The sequence below is a fragment of the Geotrypetes seraphini genome, chromosome 4 (genome assembly GCF_902459505.1).
Source record: "Geotrypetes seraphini chromosome 4, aGeoSer1.1, whole genome shotgun sequence".
Lineage (NCBI taxonomy): Eukaryota > Metazoa > Chordata > Amphibia > Gymnophiona > Dermophiidae > Geotrypetes > Geotrypetes seraphini.
The window spans coordinates 183,622,056-183,643,421 of NC_047087.1; the positions used below are offsets into that span (position 1 = coordinate 183,622,056).

Sequence of the window (21,366 nt, forward strand, 5' to 3'; positions counted from 1 at the left end):
TGCTTGAAAATCTGTTTTAAAGTTAAATTGCAAAATATTTTTTTCTTATGAAAGTTATTGATATGTTTCTGTAACAAAAACAGTGATGTGATTAGGTTTTTTTTTTTTTTTTAAATTATATTGTCTCTTGATAATGGTATAGTGAAGGTGAGAGGCGTCCAGGGTGGTTGTGCCCCTCATATGCCCTCTTCTCTGTCCCCCACTCCCCATGCCTCTTTCCTTCATGGTACCTCATTAATATTCTCGGTGCAAGCAGCAACCCCAACCTGCTGCTCGTGCCAGTGTTGGCTCTTCTGACATCACTTCCTAGGCGCATGTCCAGGAAGTGACATCAGAGGAAGAGCTGACGCTGGCATGAGCAGCAGATTGAGATTGCTGCTCACGCCAGTAGCGCTAAAGAGGTATGAGGGAAGGGAAGTGGCATGCGCACGTGGTAGTGGGGGGAAGGGGGCGGTGAGGATGGGTGCCGGCACCCTCACTACCACGTGCGCATGCCAAGATGGCGCCTGGGGTGGACTGCCCCTTACTACGCCACAGCCTTTTGAAGTGATTGGGAGCTATTTCTTTTTGGTTGAAACACACAGAATTGCAGGTAAAAATATAAGGAACTAATGTAAAAAAGGAAGAAGAAAAAAGCTAAATAAAAAAAAAAGTGAAGAAGTTGTAATTAAGGAGAGTTTTGATTAAATTATAAGCTACACAGATTTGTTGCTTTCAGTTGATAAATGGCTTCAGTGAGTTTGCCTTCTAATGGTTGGAATACCTGGGTGAATCTTTAGCATGATGCTTCCTCCCACCTCCCGCCAAGGTTTCTGTAATTAAACTCTACACTTATGATCATTCCAATACCAGCCCTTCCACATCAATCTGGCCCAGAAATATCTAAGAAAAAGGACCATTAAACTAAATCCTCTAAAATGGTAGTTTGTTGGGTTCTGAGGCAGGAGTGATCTCCAGTTCAGCCCTTTTGGAGATGGGTTCAAAATGACACCTGCAACCCTTAGCAGTGGTCATGAGTCAGGCAGCCAGATAAGATATCAATAAAGCAGCTTGCAGAGTTAAATGCTAGTTGTATTATGTGATTTGCATAATAATGGGTGAATCTCTTAATAAAGGCGGTTAATTCAATAAATAAAACAATGAAGGTGTGTTGCATGCTTTGCATCTTATTATACAGCCCTTGGTGCAGTGGTCTTTATTGCAAGGCCCGTAAGCCAATGGCAGCCCGCAGAGACTTTTTGGATAACTCATGCTGAAGTCTGGGGTTCCATCCCCCCCCAACGGGATCCAGCCGCTCTTTCACTCTTCGGTCCGTTGGCAGCATTAGTGAGCATTAGTTGGCAGCATTAGTCGCCCGGAAGTTTTCCCTCTGCTACTGCTTCTGTCCCCATCTAGGTGGGAAACAGTAGCAGAGGGAAAGCTTCTGGGCCGCTGAAGGCAGCGTGTTTACTTCACTCATGCCAGTTACCCGAAGACAGCAAGAGCAGCTGCCTTACTGGATCCTGTGGAGGAGAGGAACGCAGGGGTGGGTTGTTTAGGGATTGCAGAGGGATGGTTATTAGAGAGATTCTGGACCGTGGGGATGGGGAGGGAAAAAAAGAGATGCCAGACCTACTGGGGAGAGGAGGAAGGGGGAGGACAGAGATGCCAGACTTTGGTAGGGAGGAGGGAAGGGAAGGAGAGAAGAGGAGATACCAGACCACAAGAAGGGGAAAGGGAAGGATAGAGATATTAGCCTACTGGAGGGGAGGGAAGGAGAGAGACTTGCCAGACCAGGGAAGGGAAGGAGGAGAAAGAGGTAGGGAAGGGGGGGGGGGGGAGAAAAGGACTGAGAGATGTCAGACCACAAAGGGGGAGGAGGGGAGGGGAGAGTGATGCCAAACTGTGGGAAGAAGAGAAAGATGTCAGATCACCAGAGGGAGGAGGGAGAGGGAGAAGATGCTGTACAGGGATGGAGAGAGAGGGAGGAGATGGTGCACAGGGAGGGGTGGGGAAGGGAAGAGAGATGGAAAAATACTGTTTAAGAAAAGATGGGAATAGGGAAGAAAAAAGAGGAGAGGGGAAGGGCAGAGAGGGAGGAGATGGTGCACATGGATAGATCGGAAGACATGAAACAGTAGATAAATTTGAGAGGGAAGCATAAAAATTGAAGAAAGTTGAATATTAAAAAAGTTAATGCCAAAGATGGTTGTAGGTAAATTCCAAAACAAAAAAGGGGTTTTGCAAACAACATAAATATCTGGGAGGTAAGGTTATGTTAATACAAACAAAACTTCACTGATAATTGGCAACTTTCACAATCTATATAGTCAAGGATAGTAAAGTGAATCTTTGTGTGCTCATAGATAATATTCTTTACAAAGCAACCATGCGGTAAAATGACTTTTACCGGTAGTGCATGTTAAGCTGTAATCATGGCACAGTGATTTCAAATATTCACAATTTCAATGCTTTCTCAGTGTTAGTAAAACAACTTATCTTGATATATGTAGAACCCAGCTTTGACACAAGCCATGTTTCACAATTGCTACTTCAGGAAGCCAAGTATAACGCAAAATTGCCCATGATTGTCTGTGAAGAAAATTGAATGCATTAAATTGTGTAGCAAAAAAACATGCTTTAAATAAACTAGAATGTTGTAAACCATGACCCAACTGATGGTACCTGAATTCCTTTGACATGCCAGTTTCAAAACAAATGATCAGCTGAAAAGATGCTTTGCAAAACTGGCACCACAACGATATTAAAAGTGCTGGCTGTGGTGATGTCGCACAAGAAGGCTCTAAAAAAATTAAAGAAAAACACTCATCAAGAAGATCAGAAAGCAAAAACAAAAAATGCATAATAAAGAGGTCGCATTGTGAAAACGTGTTTTAAAAACACATTATAAAAACATGCACCACTCTACTTCTTTGTTCAATCCATGGGGATACACAGTGTTTAAATGAAAAATCCATCATTGCTCATATTGCCAAAGAACATCCCCTCCCCCCTTGGGATAATGGCATAGTCTCCAAAATCTCAAACTTCAAATCACTTAACAAGTGACACTTGTCTTGCCAATGTTGCACTAAGGGGGTTTCAACAATCTCTCCGTATTTGACTCGGATGTTCTTGAATCCGGTTACGGACTGGTCTCATTATGATGAACATGAGAAGCTAAAAAAGAACCATCACAGATGTCATTGTAGACAATACGCTGAAACCTTCTGCCCAATGTGCGACAGCATCCAAAAAAGCAAACAAGATGCTAGGAATTATTAGAAAAGGGATGGTAAACAAGACTAATAATGTTATAATGCTTCTGTATCGCTCCATGATGTGACCTCACCTTGAGTATTGTATTCAGTTTTGGCCTCCTTATCTCAAAAAAGATATAGCGGAACTAGAAAAGGTTCAAAGAAGAGCGACCAAGATGATAAGGAGTTGGAACTCCTCTCGTATGAGGAAAGACTAAAGAGGTTAGGGCTCTTCAGCTTGGAGAAGAGATTGCTGAGGGGGCGCTATGGTTGAAGTCTACAATATCCTGAGTGGTGTAGAACGGGTACAAGTGGATTGATTTTTTTACTCCATCAAAAATTACAAAGACTACAGGACATTTGATGAAGTTACAGGAAAATACTTTTAAAACCAATAGGAGAAAATATTTTTTCATACAGAGAATAGTTAAGGTCTGAAACGCGTTGCCAGAGATTGTGGTAATGTAGCTTGTTTTTAAAAAGGTTTGGATAAGTTCCTGGAGGAAACGTCCATAGGCTGCTATTGAGACAGACATGCTTGCTTTGGATTGGTAACATGGAATATTGCTACTGTTTGGGGGTTTTTCAGGTGCTTGTGACCTGGATTGGCTACTGTGAAGGCAGGATACTGGGTTAGATGGACCATTAGTCTGACCCAGTAAGTCTATTCTTATATTCTTATGATTTTCACATTGCTTTATTTTTCTCACTCTGGAAGGAACCTGAGAATCTTCTGACTGCTCTCATTTTGTCTGATTTCTAAACTCTTAAGCTACATACTATAAATGCTCTCCTTTCAACATTCTGTGCTTACTGTTGGATTCTGCAAGTTGATTCCTGTTTTCATTACTGCGGCAGTTCACTAGCCATCATACAGGATTTTGCTTTCCACCCCCCTCCCAGGCTCTTTAAAATTCAGGAGCTCATACACTCTCTCCTCTGTCCCTTCATTCTCATGCTTCACATCTTCTTGGTGATCAGTGCTGGTTCCCAATTACATCTTACTCTTGCTTTAAAAGCCTGACCTTGACATATAAATGAGTTTTAATGATTCAGCTTCTTTCTATCATGTCTCTCTCCTCTCATTCTTACCGCCTTCACACATTCCCACCCACCCACAATCTTCTATCTTTCCCTAATAACCAAAAATCACCCATTTCGACTACCTTCAAAAGTAAACTGAAAACATAGGGTCCAATATTTAAAGACATTTAGCTGGGCAGGAGAGACTTCTGCCTGGTTAAATGGTGCTCAGCACCCTGACCACTGATGTTCAGTGGCACTTAACTGAGCAGTGCTGCTGGATATTGGTTCTGACCCAAGAAAACAAATGGGCAGCTGATCCACAAGATCCAGGATACAAAAATAACAGTAGATCAGAACAGAGGTCCAAAACTCCAAAGTAAAATTTAGTCACCTCATAAATACATAAATAATTAAAAGCCCAACAAGGCCACGTTTTTCCCTCATAAGAGCTGTGTCAGGGGCTGTAAAAACCAAAAGGTGAAATCTGTTGAATAACACCTTTTGTTTTTTACAGCCCCTGACACAGTCCTTATGAGGGCAAAACGTGGTCATGTCAGACTTTTTAAATTATTTATGAGGTGAATACATTTTGCATTGGACTTTTTGACCTCTATTCTGATCTATTTTTTTGTTGTTGTGTATTGGCTCTGACCGCTATGCACTGTCCAGTTAATGCCAGGGTAGTCTGAATAGTGCTTGGGCAGAGCTGGCACTTTACCAGCAGAGAGGTGGGAAGTTATAAATATGGGGTTATAAATTATAAATGACGGGTTATTTTACCATAAATCATGCTATTTTAGCACAGGATCTCATTGCATAAAATGGCATGACTTGTAGTAAAATAACCTGTCTTTAATGATAGCCCACGTTAGTTACATAAGAACATAAGAATTGCCGCTGCTGGGTCATACCAGCGGTCCATCGCGCCCAGTAGTCCGCTCACGTGGCGGCCCCCAGGTCAAAGACCTGTGCCCTAACCGAGACCAGCCCTACCTGCGTTCGTTCTAGTTCAGTCTTCCCTTAGCAGTGATATTCATTCCGTTAACCAGTTACATAAACAGATAAACCCCTCCTTTACAAAGCCATGATAGCGTTTTTAGTGCTGGCCATGGTGGTAAAAACTTGGATGTTCATAGAATTCCTATGAGTGTTGGAGTTCTTATTGCCTCGGCAGGTGCTAAAAACGCTAGTGCGGCTTTGTAAAGGAGGGCCAAAGTTAGGACAGCAAAAAACAAAACAAAAACTAACCGTACATTGATTTGAAATTTGACCAGTATGTGGTTAGCTTTCGGGTAGCTGCCGTGACCTGGATATTCAATGCTATGCAGGGGCCAGGTACCAACCCTGAATAACTGGGATCAATTCAGCCCATGACAACAACTTAAAAACTGCTGACCACCCGTGATCTGATTATCATCCCTACAATATTTTTGGTCATCTCTCCTTCAATAAGCTCTGTAATGAGTCATACCTTCTTTCTTTTGTTTTTGTCTTTCTACTAGCATCATAGTAACATAATAGATGACGACAGATTAAAACCCCAATGGTCCATCCAGTCTGCCCACCCTGATTCAATTTAAATTTTTAAAAAAAATTTTTTCTTCTTAGCAAGAATCCAATGCTCTACTGTGCTTGGGTTCCAACTGCTGAAGTCTCCATCAAAGCTCACTCCAGCCCATCTATACCTTCCCAGCCATTGAAACCCTCCCCAGCCCATCCTCCACCAAACGGCCATATACAAACACAGACCATGCAAGTCTGCCCAGTTACTGGCCTTAGTTCTTCAATATTTACTATTATTTTCTGATTCTAGATCCTCTGTGTTCATCCTACGCTTCTTTGAACTCTGTCACCTTTATCCTCTCCACCACCTCTCTCGGGAGCGCATTTCAGTCATCCACCACCCTCGCTGTAAAGTAGAATTTCCTTACATTGCTCTTGAATCTACCAACCCTCAACCTCAAATTATGTCCTCTGGTTTTACCATTTTCCTTTCTCTGGAAAAGATTTTGTTCTACGTTAATACCATTCAAGTATTTGAACGTCTGAATCATATCTCCCCTGTCTCTCCTTTCCTCTAGGGTATACATATTCAGGGCTTCCAGTCTCTCCTCATACATCTTCTGGCGCAAACCTCCTATCATTTTCGTTGTCCTCTTCTGGACTGCTTCAAGTCTTCTTATGTCCTTCATCAGATACGGTCTCCAAAACAATACTCCAAGTGGGGCCTCACCAATGACCTGTATAGGGGCAACAACACTTTCTTCCTTCTACTGGCTACGCCTCTCTTTATACAGCCCAGCAACCTTCTGGCAGCAGCCATTGCCTTGTTGCACTGTTTCTTTGCCTTTAGATATTCGGACACTATCACCCCAAGGTCCTTTTCCCCGTCCGTGCATATCAGCCTCTCACCTCCCAGCATCCCAGCATATACGGTTCCTTCTGATTATTAATCTCCAAATGCATTACTCTACATTTCTTTGCATTGAATTTTAGTTGCCAGATATTAGACTATTCCTTTAACTTTTGCAGATCCTTTTAAAATTTATTTATTTATTTATATATCAGATTTTCTATAACATTATCAAGTATCCACTTGTACAGAAAGTTGAGTTAAGTAAATAAACAAATATACATTATAATAATATAAGACAAGCATAGTAAAGAAATTAAAACTTAACTTCAACTCAAGTCCTCAATATGGAGATCCTCAATATGGAGATCCAAGAAATAGATTCAACGAGTTATTATGAAAAAACATTAATGGAAAAAAGAAACGTGAAAAATGGTCAACTGAAGGACATTCATACTGTCTCTGCTCTCAGGCGAGCGGCCGTCAAAAAAGTTGCCAATTGGGTAGGATCATAGAAGACATATTTTTGCATTTGGTACTGTATCACACATTTACATGGGTGACGAAGATAAAAGGTTGCCCCTAAAAAAGTAACACCTGGTTTTAAAGTCAGAAATTCACGTCAACGTTTTTGTGTGTCTCATGCCAGGTCTGGAAACATTTGTATTCTATATCCAAGAAATTCTTTAAATTTATTTTTAAAGAAAAGTCTAAGCAACCAGTTTTTATCTGGTGCTAATGCTACTGTAAGAAGAAGTGTTGCCGGTACTGCCATTTCCCTATCTGAACGTTCCAATAACATTGTGATATTTGATGGCTGTTGATCATCTTGTAATTTTACCCCTTGTTGTTGTTCTCTCCGTATAGGAAAATAATAAACCTGGGTAAATGGTGGCAACAATTCTTCTGAAATTTCTAAGACCTCTGTCAAATAACGTTTTTAACATATCTCTAGGAGTTGTTGTTGGAACTCTAAGAAAGTTAATCAATCTGAGGTTATTATTACGAGATAAATTTTCTAGAGTCTCCAATTTCCTTCTCAGATTTGTATTATCTCTCACCAATGTTTCTGTAATCTGTTTAGAAGTAACATTGGATGTTTTAACTTCTTGTAGTTCATTTTTAAGATTTTTAATATCAACTTCTTGAATATTTACTTTTTACTCCAACTGAAGCAATTGGGGCTTAATTGAAGTCCCAGATAGCGTCCAGTTACCTCTTGAGGTTTCTTTAATACAGAGAAAGATTTTTTAAATTGAGTTTTAACTTCCTCACCAGTCGACCTCTCCTCCTGACGGCGACTCTCCCATTCGCGGTTCACCCTCTGGATAGAAACCTCAGGCTCCATAGGACTCTCCTGCAGCTGTAGGGAGTCCAAGTCCAAACTTCCTTCTCTGATGTCCGATGCCTCTGGCGAAGGAAGCATACCGCCTTCCGATTGCTTCTCCTCCTGTGGGGAGCTGGCAGTCTGAGGGAGAGGGGGAGATGCTCTTGCGTCGGGACTCAGTGTGATCTCTAGTCCCGGGGAGACCGCCTCTGCATTGCTACAGGGCGTCTCCAATGGAGTTGCTGACGCCAATGACACTTCCTTCATTCGGCGCAGGAGCTCGTCGATATTGCCGAGTTGGGCCGGGCCAGGTTGCCGCGAGGCTCCAGCGGAACTACGGCCCCTCCTCTTTGGCATTGCAAAAAGTAATATTCTCTCGCAGACAAAGGGAAACAGGAAAATCGCTCGAGCGACTGCACCGAACCGCTCAGCTGACCCTTCCATCTGCCATCTTGGATCCACCTTGCAGATCCTTTTTCATATTTTCCACTCCCTCCTCAGTGTCTACTCTGTTACAAATCTTGGTATCATCGTTAAAAAGGCAAACTTTTCCTTCTAACTCTTCAGCAATGTCACTCACAAACATATTGAACAGGATCGGCCCCAGCACCGAACCCTGAGGGACTCCACTACTCACCTTTCCTTCCTCCGAGTGACTTCTATTAACCACTACCCTCTGGCGTCTGTCCGACAGCCAGTTTCTAATCCAGTTCACCACTTTGGGTCCTAACTTCAGCCCTTCAAATTTGTTCAAGAGCCTCCTATGAGGAACCGAATCAAAAGCTTTGCTGAAATCTAAGTAAATTACATCTAGCATATTTCCTTGATCTAGTTCTCTGGTCACGCAATCAAAAAATTCAATCAGGTTCGTTTGGCACAATTTATCTTTTGTAAAGCCATGCTACCTCGGATCCTGTAACCCATTAGATTCAAGGAAGTACACTATCCTTTCTTTCAGCAACACTTCCATAATTTTTCCAACAACCGAAGTGAGGCTTACCATCCTATAGTTTCCCGCTTCATCTCTGTGACCACTTTTGTGAATAGGGACCACATCCGCATCGTGGTGTAGACTTTTTTTTAGGACACTAGATAAGTATATATATACTTAAATAAAACTATTTTCTACAAGGTTTCTGGTGGCCCAAAGGGAAGAAATTGTGCTTTGATATTCAGGAATAGTGTTTCAAAATGGGATTACTTTGTGTGTACTGTGACAGGAATGAAGCCCTCATGCTCAAGCCAGTGTATGATTTATTCCAGGTGTGGAAGGAAGAAAGAAAGAAGAAAATCTGTTGAAGATGGTGTGGATTTTGGCCAATGGAGATATTGTACAAAATGATGACCCAAGAGTTAGGGCAGCTCAGTACCGGGACAATGCCCCACGACAGGTAAGAAGGGTTAGTATGTGAAGAAGGTAATGAATGATATTAGCCCAGGATGCTAATCAGAGAATAATAATCAGGCCTCAAACTCAACCATTGGAGAAATAAATGCTTTTTCCCTCCTGTAACTGGTACCTGAACCATAAAATTTATTTGCCTAAGACAGGTAGTAAAAGAATATGTATTCCCTCCCCAGTGGTGCATTTGACCATCTCTGGACTCAACAATCTAGCCTCCAGAGAATTTTAAAGCATAGAATAAAATTATGAGAATGATCTAGAGTGAAATGGTGTGGTGGCCATGTTAGACCACTTTCCAAGTTAATATAAAGAAATAAAATAAAAAACAAAGGAAATAAGATAATACCTTTTTTGGACTAACTCAATGTATTTTATGATGAGCTTTTGAAGGTTACCTTTGAAAGCTCATAGAGAACCAGTGTAAATACTGCTATTACCCAGCCATACACTTCTAAATGTAAGCCCAGACAGCTAGAAGGGCTCGGGTCTCAGAAACGGAGCCTACGCGCAGCAGTGACAATCACAAACTGAGGAAAATCAGCGTAGTACAATCGCTCCAACTCCAATCATTGACCCACATACAGATTTTTTTAAAGCAATTTTTCAAAAAGCAATTAAAACAGCTAACCCACAACCGGGTTGCAGAAAAGAAGTGCAAGCCAGAAACTAAAAAATAAGCAACCAAACTACTTAGCTTTTATGGCTGACTTTGCTGACTTTGCTGATTTGTCTTTTTAGAAGAGTGCAGTCACTAGTGTAGATTTGCCGACGCGGCCAGCGTTTCGCGGAAATAATTAATCAAAAGCATCCGCTGCGTCAGGGCCACCAGGATGTACAAAAAGTCAAGGCTTCAATTACAGCACTCGGTCACAGAATTTCAAAGCTTGGTGGCCCTGACGCAGCGGATGCTTTTGATTAATTATTTCCGCGAAACGCTGGCCGCGTCGGCAAATCTACACTAGTGACTGCACTCTTCTAAAAAGACAAATCAGCAAAGTCAGCCATAAAAGCTAAGTAGTTTGGTTGCTTATTTTTTAGTTTCTGGCTTGCACTTCTTTTCTGCAACCCGGTTGTGGGTTAGCTGTTTTAATTGCTTTTTGAAAAATTGCTTTAAAAAAATCTGTATGTGGGTCAATGATTGGAGTTGGAGCGATTGTACTACGCTGATTTTCCTCAGTTTGTGATTGTCACTGCTGCGCGTAGGCTCCGTTTCTGAGACCCGAGCCCTTCTAGCTGTCTGGGCTTATATTTAGAAGTGTATGGCTGGGTAATAGCAGTATTTACACTGGTTCTCTATGATATATATATATATATATACTGCTGGGGTATTTTGTTGTAGGTTATACCTTTGAAAGCTCATCATAAAATGCATCGAGAATGATCTAGAACTTCTCAAAACGCTGTACGCGTATCCTTAGGGGTACGCAGGCCGCTTGTTGGGGGTACACGGCCTGGCCGCCGCAGAGGATATTTCCTGCCCACCCGCCCATTGAAGCCACAACTCCCGCCGGGGACCCTCCTTGCAGCCTGCCCCACAAGCTGAAGCCGCTGCTGGAGATCCTGGTCTGCCCTTCCTCCCTCTTTGTCCGCCCGTCCATCAAAGCTGATCCCTCCTGCTTCCTGCCCCACCCGCTGCCAGGGTTCCCTGCTCCTCCCTCCTGAAGCCGACACACAGGGCTTCCCTCCGACATCAGAGCTGATATCAGAGAAAAGCCTTTCAGGTCAACGGGGGGTGGGGGAGGTGTTCCCAGTTACCTCCTCGCTCATTCTGTCTTCAGCGGCTTGTTCGAGGGACGCATAGCAGGCAGCGATTTACACGCTACAAGTAGCTGATCCAGAAACCTTCTCTCCGACATCAGGACTGACGACGGAGGTAAGGATTGTAGGTCAGCCACGTGCAGCATGTAAATCGCTGCCTGCTGCACATCCCCTGAACAAGCCATTGAAGGCAGAAGGAGCAGTGTGGTTCGAACAAGAGGACAAAGGGAGAAAGGAGGGGGGGGAGAGAGAAAAGGAGCGCGTTGAGACATTGGAGGGGTACAATTTTTGGACAACGGCTGGAAGACAGGGAGGGGAAGGGGGAGGGGCATGAACTCAACATAGAAGGGAGGGAGGAAGGGGGCACAAACTTGGGACAGGAGGGAGATAATAGAAAGGGAGGAATGTTGGTCATCAATGTGTGTGTAAGTGAGAAGGAAAGGAAGAAAGAGAAAAATTGGGCATAGAAAGAGAGAGAGGAGAGAGGTAGAGATGCTTGGGGAGAGAAGGATGAGAGGAGAAATGTTGGATATGGTGGTGGAGAGGGGACAGATTGAAGGGGATGATAGGGGGAGGAATGTTGGACATAGTGATGGAGGGAGAGATGTGGCATGGTGCTGCAGAGTGGTGATAGAAGGAAAAATGGACATAGGGCTGGTGGGCAGTGGAGAAAAATGCTGCATATGATCCAGGGGATGAAAGAGGGAGAAATTTTGGATGTGACAATAGAGGGGGTGGGAGAGATGCCTGGATCTCTCAAGTCAGATGGGCAGTGAGAGAGAGAGAGAGAGAGAGAGAGATTTAAATTATCTTTAGTTTATAATATTCTCTCTGCCTTTTCTCACTTTGTTATTGCTGCTAGGTTATCAATTTGGCTATGCTTCTAGTTAAATAATTTCTTTCTGTCATTCTTAAATTTTCTCTAGTTTAGAATCTTTTGTAAACTGTATAGAACTTATGGTTATGTGGTTAAGAAGCACGATGTTAAGTTATGTTATTTGTTGCCAATAGGGGTGGAGGAGAGAGGAAGAAAAGTTGGACTCATTGGAAGGACAGAGAGAGATGTTGGTTGGGGAAGAGAATGAGGTCCGGTAGAGAGGAAGCGTGCAGGAGGCAGAAAGTGTTGGACTCATGGAGAGAGAAAGTGAGAGATGGATGGAGAGGCCAGAAAGGAGGGAAGGAGAAATGCTACACTCTGGAGGTGGGAGAGGGCAGAGTAAAAAGTTGAACTCATGGAGGGAGGGAGAGAGAAAGATGTTGGTTGGGGGAGGAAATGAGGACTGGAGGAGAAGTGTGCAGGAGGCAGAGAGAAAGATGTTGGACTGGTGGAAAGGAGGGATAAATGTTGGATGTGGCAGTAGAGGGAGTGAGAGAGATGCACCCTGGATCTCTCTCTCTCTCTCTTTCCCCACTCCCTTTGCAGCAAGGGAGGGAATGAGCGAACATTGAGAGAGAGAGGGAGACATGTTGCCAATGGGGGTGGAGGAGAGAAGAAGAAAAGTTGGACTCACGGAGGGACAGAGGGAGATGTTAGTTAGGGAAGGGAATGAGGTCTGGAGGAGAGGAAGCGTGCAGGAGAAAGAAAGAAAGAAATATTGGATGCACATTCAGAAGGAAGTGCAACCAGAGTCTCATGAAATCACCAGCCAACAAAGGCAGGAAAAATGATTTTATTTTCAATTTAGTGACCAAAAAGTGTCAGTTTTGAGAATTTATATCTACTGTCTATATTTTGCACTGTAATTGTCTATTTTTCTATAGTTGTTACTGAGGTGACATTGCATATTTTAAAGTCATCTGCCGAATATAAATGATAATTAACATTTTTTCTGTGTACAGTGTGCTTTGTGTTTTTAAATTTTGTGGTTACCATTATGTATTAATAAGATTATATTGTGTGTATATGAAAAATGGATGGAAGAAATTGCATTACAGTTATTATGCATTACTATTATTATGGGGGTAGAGACAAGGACGGAGCTTGGATGGGGTACTCGGTTGGTATTTGTTAGGCTTGAACAATTATGAATAAATCTGATAAAAATTTACATGAAAAGCAATTTTACAAAAACAACCATATAAGTTTCAAGTTTATTTAAAATTTCTTGTACCGCCCAATTAAGCCTTCTAGGCAGTGTACAAAAACGCTAAAACAATGTGCTTAATAAAATACATTTTAAACATAAACAAACCGGGAGTAACAATTAAGACGTTGACAAACAGGAACAAAAGGGAAGGAAGGGTTAGAACTACAATTGATAGAGAGAAAGAGAACATGCAAGGGGAAGAATAACAAAAGGGAAGGGGGACTTGAAGGTGAAAACCTTTCTTGGTTCTAAGTCGCCCTTAAAAGGACAGTTTATGTTACAAAAGCATCGTGAAAGAGAAATGTCTTTAACTTCACCTTGAAGGTGGCAAGAGTTGATTTTTCATGTAAATAATTTGGAATATTATTCCAGAGAGAGGGGGCGCTAACAGAGAAAATTGTAGTCTTCATTGTGCTTATATCTTTCAATGAGGGGATGGTAAGAAGGTGAAATAGATTAGAGGCTTTGACAATATATTGTAACCGAACTCCTGGTTTCTTGCGGAAAGAGTCTGCAAATTCCACTGCAGTTAAGTGGCAGCATATTATATTGCTTTTTATTATTTTATTATTTATTATTTTATTATATTGCTTTTTATTATTTGCAACCCAGTGGATACTGGAAAGAAATTAAGCATAAAGGCTTGATCATTTTTGTTTCTCTGAGGCCAAAATAATGGTCTGAAATTTTGCAGACTGGGACCAATTTTTTTTTTGTGTGTGTGGGTGGGGGTGGAACCGATAAAAACCATACTGAGTTCAAAAATGGACCAGATTAACAGGTGTTTCCATAGAAATAAGTTCCCCCAAAAAGCCAGTGCATTTCTTGGAAGAAACAGTTCAACTACATTTTTTGCTTCACAGATTGCCAGTTGACCTTATCTGCTGATCATTAAATCTATTTTACTAAGAATGGTCTCTGTTCTTACTAGTCTCCATTAAAAATGAATTGTCTACATGAAAAAGGGATTTATTGCTGCTAGCCTCCTTTTCCACTAACACCACATCCATTTTCTGTTGGTCATGAACTTGACAGATGCAGAAGTAGGTGTGTAGTGGAATAAACATGTGATGTGTTTTACTTCTATTTCACTAATCTGTGACTTCATTATTTTTGCATAGAAAATGAAAGATGCGAAAAAGTAGAAGAAAAACTTTACAATCCTAGCAATGCATGAAAATACCTTGTATATTCTTGTGCATACTAGGTTATCTGTAGAAGACCAGAACAATTTCTCTTAAAACAGTGGGTAAGGCACTTCAAACCTGATTGATTTTTAATGGTTTTCAGGAGACTGATGGTGAATTTGCATAACCTCCCAAGAGAAGTGGTAGAAAGCAAAATGGTGACAGAATTCAAAAAACATAGGATAACACACATGATCTCTAATCAGAAAATAAATTGAAAAACCAGGGTCAGAACTGGGCAGACTTGCACAGGAGCTTAATAAAAAATGTGCCTAAGTCTGAGGTTGAACGTTTTTTGTGCAAAATGCCCACAAACCCAGCAGGAAAAATGTACATTTTCAAAGCTGCCAAACGTCTATCTTTTATTTTTGAAAATGAGCTAGGTATAAGATTTGGTCCTTAAGACATCTACCTTTTTTGCCCATTTTCAAAAATAAAAACGTCTACGTGAAAAACGTACAAAGCAAGTTTTGTAGACATACCCACCAACTACATTGTCTTATCGCGGCAGAAGGAATCCCCATCAACTGAGCTGGTTTTGGGGATTCCTGGCGGCTCAGCTGATGGGGAAAACCCCTGCCAGGATCAGCTGAGCCATGGAGCCCTATACCCTCCCCCTGACATCCCCCGTCATCCCAACATCCTACTATGGCCTAAGGCCAATGGACCAGTTCATAGTCAAATGTGCATGGACAATTGCGTGAAGACAACTGAGCGCTAGACAACTGAGAGCAGAAGACATCTGAGTGCAAGATAATAGCGCGCAAGACAAGAAGCTAGGTACCCATAAGAACATAAGAACTGCCATCTCCGGTTCAGACCCATGGTCCATCGAGTCCGGCGATCCGCACACGCGGAGGCCCAGTCAGGTATACACCTAATGTAGTTTTAGTCACCCATATCCCTCTATGCCTCTCATAAGGAGATGTGCATCTAATTTACCATAGTGATTAAAAATGCATTTGCAAAACACAGTCACGTATGACAATGATGTAGTTACATCCTTACGTCAGCATCTTGCGCGTGATTGTGTTAGCAAGACAATAGCGCGCAGGATCTTATAGCGTAAGGTAAATGGGCGTAGGTCCATATTGTGTTTTCAGTATTGTGATCTGTTGACCCTAGTGCCTTCTTTCTGTGCCCACAGTGTATAGTCCTCTGATCCAAGCTAACCTGATTCATCCCTCCTCTCCTCTCATAGTCTTTATCTTTTGCTGTGGGGCTTTCATCTGGTTTTTTTTCTGCTAATCCAACCAGGCCACCTACTAGAGGTGTGTAACATTCAGTAAGTTCCGTTATTTACATTATTCAAATCTTCAAAGACTTCAGCGGATCCAGAACACTGTGGCTAGGTTGACCATGTTTCCCCACTTCTGTCAAAACTTCACTGGCTTCCGGTGATTTCTAGGATTCACTTTAAATGTACCTGCCTAATATTCAAGATCCTACATGGCATACTTCTTCCCCTAATTCCACTATCCTGGAATTCTTCGAGACCTGACACTACCAGATCCGCCCACAAACTCAAACTATCTTTCCCCTAGTTAAATGGCGTCATGTATGCAGGTAAATTAGGGAAATCCCTTTTCTTCAAATTCACTGGGCTTTGGAACAACCTCCCTGCCCCACTGCTGAACCTTGGCTCATTCCAATTATTCTGAAAGCATCTAAAAACTTGGCTTTTCTCCAAAATGTAAAGCTATCTATTTAAAATGTAGCTATCCCCTTCATAACCTCTCATTTCTTATTATGTCCTTCCCTCATTAAATTTACCTGTAAACCGTGCCGAGCTCTCTTTATGGAGATGATGCGGTATACAAACTTAAGGTTTAGTTTTAGTTTAGTTTAGATTCGAAGTTTACCACCTATAAACATTTATTTGTGTTTTTCTTGCAGAATATTTTTGTTCTATGAGTTCTTAAAATGTGTTCAAGCTAATTGCTAATTACATTTGCATGATAATCTTTACATGACAGAATACATTTTTCAAAGTGTTTATGAAGATCATTTTCTCATTGTATTTCTGAGGTTAAAATAAATGACCATGGCAATTCAAGACTCAGTAGTTGTATAATAATTTATTTTTTTCTTGTTAACTGTGTCATTTAACAAAGTACAGTGGAACCTCGGTTTGCGAGTAACCCGGTTTGCGAGTGTTTTGCAAAACGAGCAAAACACTCAGCAAACTTTCGTCTCGCAAAATGAGTGTTGACTCGCTACACAAGCTCTCAGTATGGTGGCCCAGGGGTGGGTACCTGCCTGTGGGTGCTGCAGCCCTTGCAGCGTGGTGGTTTCCTTACCCCGGGGTACCCGTGCGGCTCTCCTCTCTCTTCGGCCGATACCTTTGCTGTTCACCAGTGCCTCCTGGCTTCTGATTCATGCCGGCCACCATCCTCCAGACGCATAAGCAGGACCTCTGAACTCCCCCGTCAAGCTGGCGCCGCTCCAACAACATGCGTACCACGTACAAGCATGCAGGACGTCCTGCGTGCTTGTACGTGGTGCGCATGTTGTTGGAGCGGCTCCGGCTTGACGGGGGAGTTCAGAGGTCCTGCTTATGCATCTGGGGGATGGCAGCCGGCTTGAATCAGAAGCCGGGAGGCACTGGCGAACGGCAAAGGTATCGGCCGAAGAGGGAGGAGAGCCGCACGGGGACCCCGGGGAAAGGAAACCACAATGCTGCAAGGGCTGCAGCACCCACAGGCAGGTACCCACCCCTGGGCTACCATAGTAAACCTTGGTTGTGGAATGAATTGTTTCAGTTTACATTGTGGCCTATGGGGACATGTGCTTTGATATACGAGTACTTTGGATTAAGAGCATGCTTCTGGAATGAATTATGTTTTGATATACGAGTACTTTGGATTAAGAGCATGCTTCTGGAATGAATTATGCTCGTAAACCAAGGTACCACTGTATAATGATATATAGGGAAATATACTACCAGTGAACATATAGAATGGACAAAACAGATCCCCAGGACAAAGTTAAATACAATAATTTAATAGATATAGCTGTTGAATTACCTATTGTAAAATGGATGCTGCAGTTTTTTGTTTATACAATTATCTTGGGCTTTTCCCAAAGCACAAAATCCTCTATAATAAAACCCTAAGCGCGCATGATCCCTGCCACCGTGATGTGTGCTTCCGTGGCCATATTCTGTTTGTGGTGCGTGTGGCTGTTTGCGGCATGTGGTGTGCGGTGCACGCGGCGGTTTCAGTGGATTACATGATAAAAAAAACCCACGCTGTCCAGGGAGACAAACAGGAAGCGAAGGACCGGAAATTGAGGGAAATCAGGGGAAATCAAGCACCCTGGAGGTGGAGGACAGGGAGAAAGTGTGAGCATTGGAGATAGCTCCACATAAGGTAAAAGAAAGGGATAATGGCTACTGTTGGACAGGGGGAGCAGGGAAGGGGTGCTGTTGGACAGGAGGGAGGTAAAACCATTTAATACCATTTAAAACCATTTAATAATGAACACAATTAAACATGAAGTAAACAGTGAATCATAACATTGAAATGTTACCATATGACCACTGCATAATAGTTTACAAATTAAATTATAGGTGCTGGTGAGCTTATCAGGGCAGGGAGATTCCTTCATCATTTTAGCACCAATGTAATTTGCTTAGTGACACTTATGCTGTTTTATTTATTGTTAGAAATACAAGTAGAAAGCTAGGTCATGAAAGGAAAGATGATCACTTAAACTGGTAAGGGTGATGACAGACTAATATGACTATCACTATGTTCTTCAATGGAAAAGAGCATTCCAAACAGTTTGAATGGAAAAGTTTGCTGCGCGCAATTGTGGTTGCTCTCAATTGTGGTTATGCTCAATTGTCATTGCGCTCAATTGTCTGTGTGCATTTTACTTTCCACCGGATGGACCATTCAGGTCTTTATTGCTATCATTTCATTTACTATAAGAACATAACAATTGCCACCCAGGGACAGACTGAAGGTCCATCAAGCCCAGCATCCTGTTTCCAACAGTGGCCAACCCAGTTCCCAATCACCTAGCTAGATCCCAAGTAGCAAAACAGATTCTATGCTGCTTATCCTAGGAATAAGCTGTGGATTTCCCCAAGCCATCTGAATATTAGCCTATGGACTTCTCTGTTAAGAAAGTATTCAAACCTTTTTTTAATCCCTACTAAGCTAACTGATTCCACCATGTATAGGCGATGCATGTAAATATCTCTAACACATTCATTTTGAATACTCTAAAACCCAAGCTGACTAGTGGATCCTAAGGACTAACTTTAGTAGTCTTTATTTTGTTGGACCATAAAATACATTGACCTTGTTGGATCTTTGTTTTTGCATATTGTATTGCCTGAAACTGAAAGCCATTTTCCTTGTAAAAGAATTAATATTTATTCATTGAGTATAGGTGACAGAGGGTTGAAAGAGGGCCAGAGATCCAATTAATGGCTAATTTTACGCTGTTATTCAAAGAGGGAATTGGAAGGGCGAGGTGGCCTTCAAGGTGGCAGTAACCCACTGGATTAAAAAACAATAGCATTGCGTAGTTACTCAAGGGGCATCTGGTCCCCCTGGCGCTGAAGGCACATTTATTATGGGAAATACAAAAGGAAGGGAGATCCCATCTGATAACCAAAGCAGAAATGAAGATGTTTCATAAGGTAAGTACATTAGAGGTTGAATGCATCTATAAAAAGAAACGTTTTTTGTTTTCCTTTGAAACAATCTAGCATGGGTTCATCCCATTGTTCCGGGGGCAATGAGTTCCAAAGACGGAGAAGTTTGTTGTTTAAGTAGTGCTAATAATATGGAGAGGTGGAACCATTAAAAGATTTTGTGATTGATCTTAGTGTTCTAGCTGGGGTGTAGGGAATTAGAAAATTGTTTAAGAATTCTGGCTGGTTGTTACGGAGTGTTTTGAATGTTAAACATATGATTTTATAGGTTATTCTGTGTGGAATGGGAGTCAGTGAGCATTTATCAGAAGAGGTGTGACATGATCAAATTTTTTCGCATTTCCAATAAGCTTTGTTGCCGTGTTTTGTATAACTTGCAAGCATCTGATTTATTTCTGCGAGATGCCCTTATATAGTGAGTTGCAGTAATCTAAACATGAGATCACCAGGGAATGTACTAATATTTTCAATGCAGAGGACTCAGGAACTTTGAAAAGAGAACGTATCAATTGAAGCCTATAAAAGCATTTTTGAATGACAGTACTGATTTGTTGGTGAAATGTTAATATATTGTCCAGGATAACTCCCAGGAGCTTTATAGATGACACTATGCGCAAAGGTGTGGAGTTGAGACTCACGGGTGATTTTAGCTGCAATCCTTCTTTGCATGGGAATAATATTGTTGATGATTTTGAGATATTGAGCGCTAACATATTTGTTTGGAGCCAGTAACTTATTTTTTCCATTTTCTGGTTGATGTCCATAATTTCACTTAGGTCGTTTGTTTCCAATGGGTGAAGTAACTGGAGATCATCGGCATACGCAAATGGGGTAAAGCCTATTGATTGACATAATGTAAGTAAGGGGACAAGAAGATATTGAATAGTAGGGGTGACAGGATGGGGGATTCTGTAATTGGAACTGTGACTATTTGATTTTGAATTATTAGTTTACTCTGAAGGTCCTATCTGCAAAATGATATTTAAACCATTCCAGTACCTGATCAATGACTCCAAAGGATTCAAGTCTTTGAAGTAATAGGATTATGGTCAATTGTGCCAAAGGCAGCTGAGAGATCTAAGGAAATGAGTAGAGCAGATTTGTGGTGGTCTATGTGGTATAGTATTTTAGTTGTTAATCCTATAAGAGAGAGTTAAGTGAAATTGTGTTGTCTAAAGCTGGTCTGATTAGGGTGTAGGGCGTGTGTTTATTCTACAAAATCTGAGAGTTGATTAAAGACTATTTTTTCTGCTATTTTCGCAAGAAATGGGATGTTTGCAATTGGCTGGTAGTTGGATGGTTCTGACATTTTCCCTTTATGATCTTTGATAATCGGATAATCGTCTGGCTAATCTTCCTTGTCAAGGAAATGACCTCTTTGATGAATCCATCGAGGCGGCCACCAAGGTGACCATGCAAAATCGTTTGCTTCCATCGTCAGACCCAAGCCAAAGCCGACTCCACCAAAACCTACACGCCTTCCTGTCATCTATCAGAGGCGTTTTCCTCCAAAGCCATCTCCTTATACTCATCCTCCTTTGAAAAAGCAGCATCCTCAGAAGCAACAGCAATCTCAACCTTCTGCCTCTCCTAAGGCTTCTCAGCCTTTTTGACTGTTTACAACAGAGCATAACCTCCGTCGTTCTGTCTCTGTCCCCTTTTCCCTCTGTCGGAGGTCGTCTCCATCATTTTTACCACCAATGGACGATAATTACATCAGACCTCTGGGTGTTTACCATCATCAGTGAAGGATACTCTCTTCATTTTGCTCAACTTCCACCAGAACTTCCTCCAAGAGAGTATCCTTCCAATCCATCCCAGACCGCCCTTCTTCTTCAGGAAGCTCAACATTGCTCTCACTTCTGCTCGACGAGTCAGTGAGCTGCAAGCTTTAGTCACTGACCCACCATTCACGGTGTTCCATCATGACAAAGTGGTTCTTCGTACTCATCCGAAATTCCTACCTAAAGTGGTCTCAGAATTTCATCTCAACCAATCCATCGTACTTCCAGTGTTTTTTTCCAAAGCCTCATTCTCACCTGGAGAATCAGCTCTTCATACTCTGGACTGTAAACGTGCTTTGGCCTTCTACTTGGAACGTACCAAACCACACCGATCTGCTTCTCAATTTTTTGTCTCCTTCGATCCAAATAAGTTGGGACATCCTATTTCTAAGCATACCATCTCCAACTGGATGGCGGCTTGTATCTCATTCTGCTATGCCCAGGCTGGATTACCTCTTCACAGTAAAGTCACAGCCCATAAAGTCAGAGCAATGGCTGCTTCAGTAACTTTCCTTAGATCTACACCTATTG

At 42.0% G+C, this 21,366-nt stretch overlaps 1 protein-coding gene across 3 annotated transcripts in view; it reads left to right on the plus strand.

Moving 5' to 3' along the window:
• FAM241B (family with sequence similarity 241 member B) overlaps positions 1–21,366 on the plus strand; it is a 45,554-nt gene that overhangs the window by 12,387 nt on the left and 11,801 nt on the right. For all 3 annotated transcript variants that reach the window (XM_033940329.1, XM_033940331.1, XM_033940330.1), the window contains one exon: positions 9,209–9,336. In XM_033940329.1, the coding sequence (XP_033796220.1) occupies positions 9,247–9,336 (90 nt within the window). In that variant the 5' untranslated portion in view covers positions 9,209–9,246. The remainder of the gene's footprint in view (positions 1–9,208; positions 9,337–21,366) is intronic.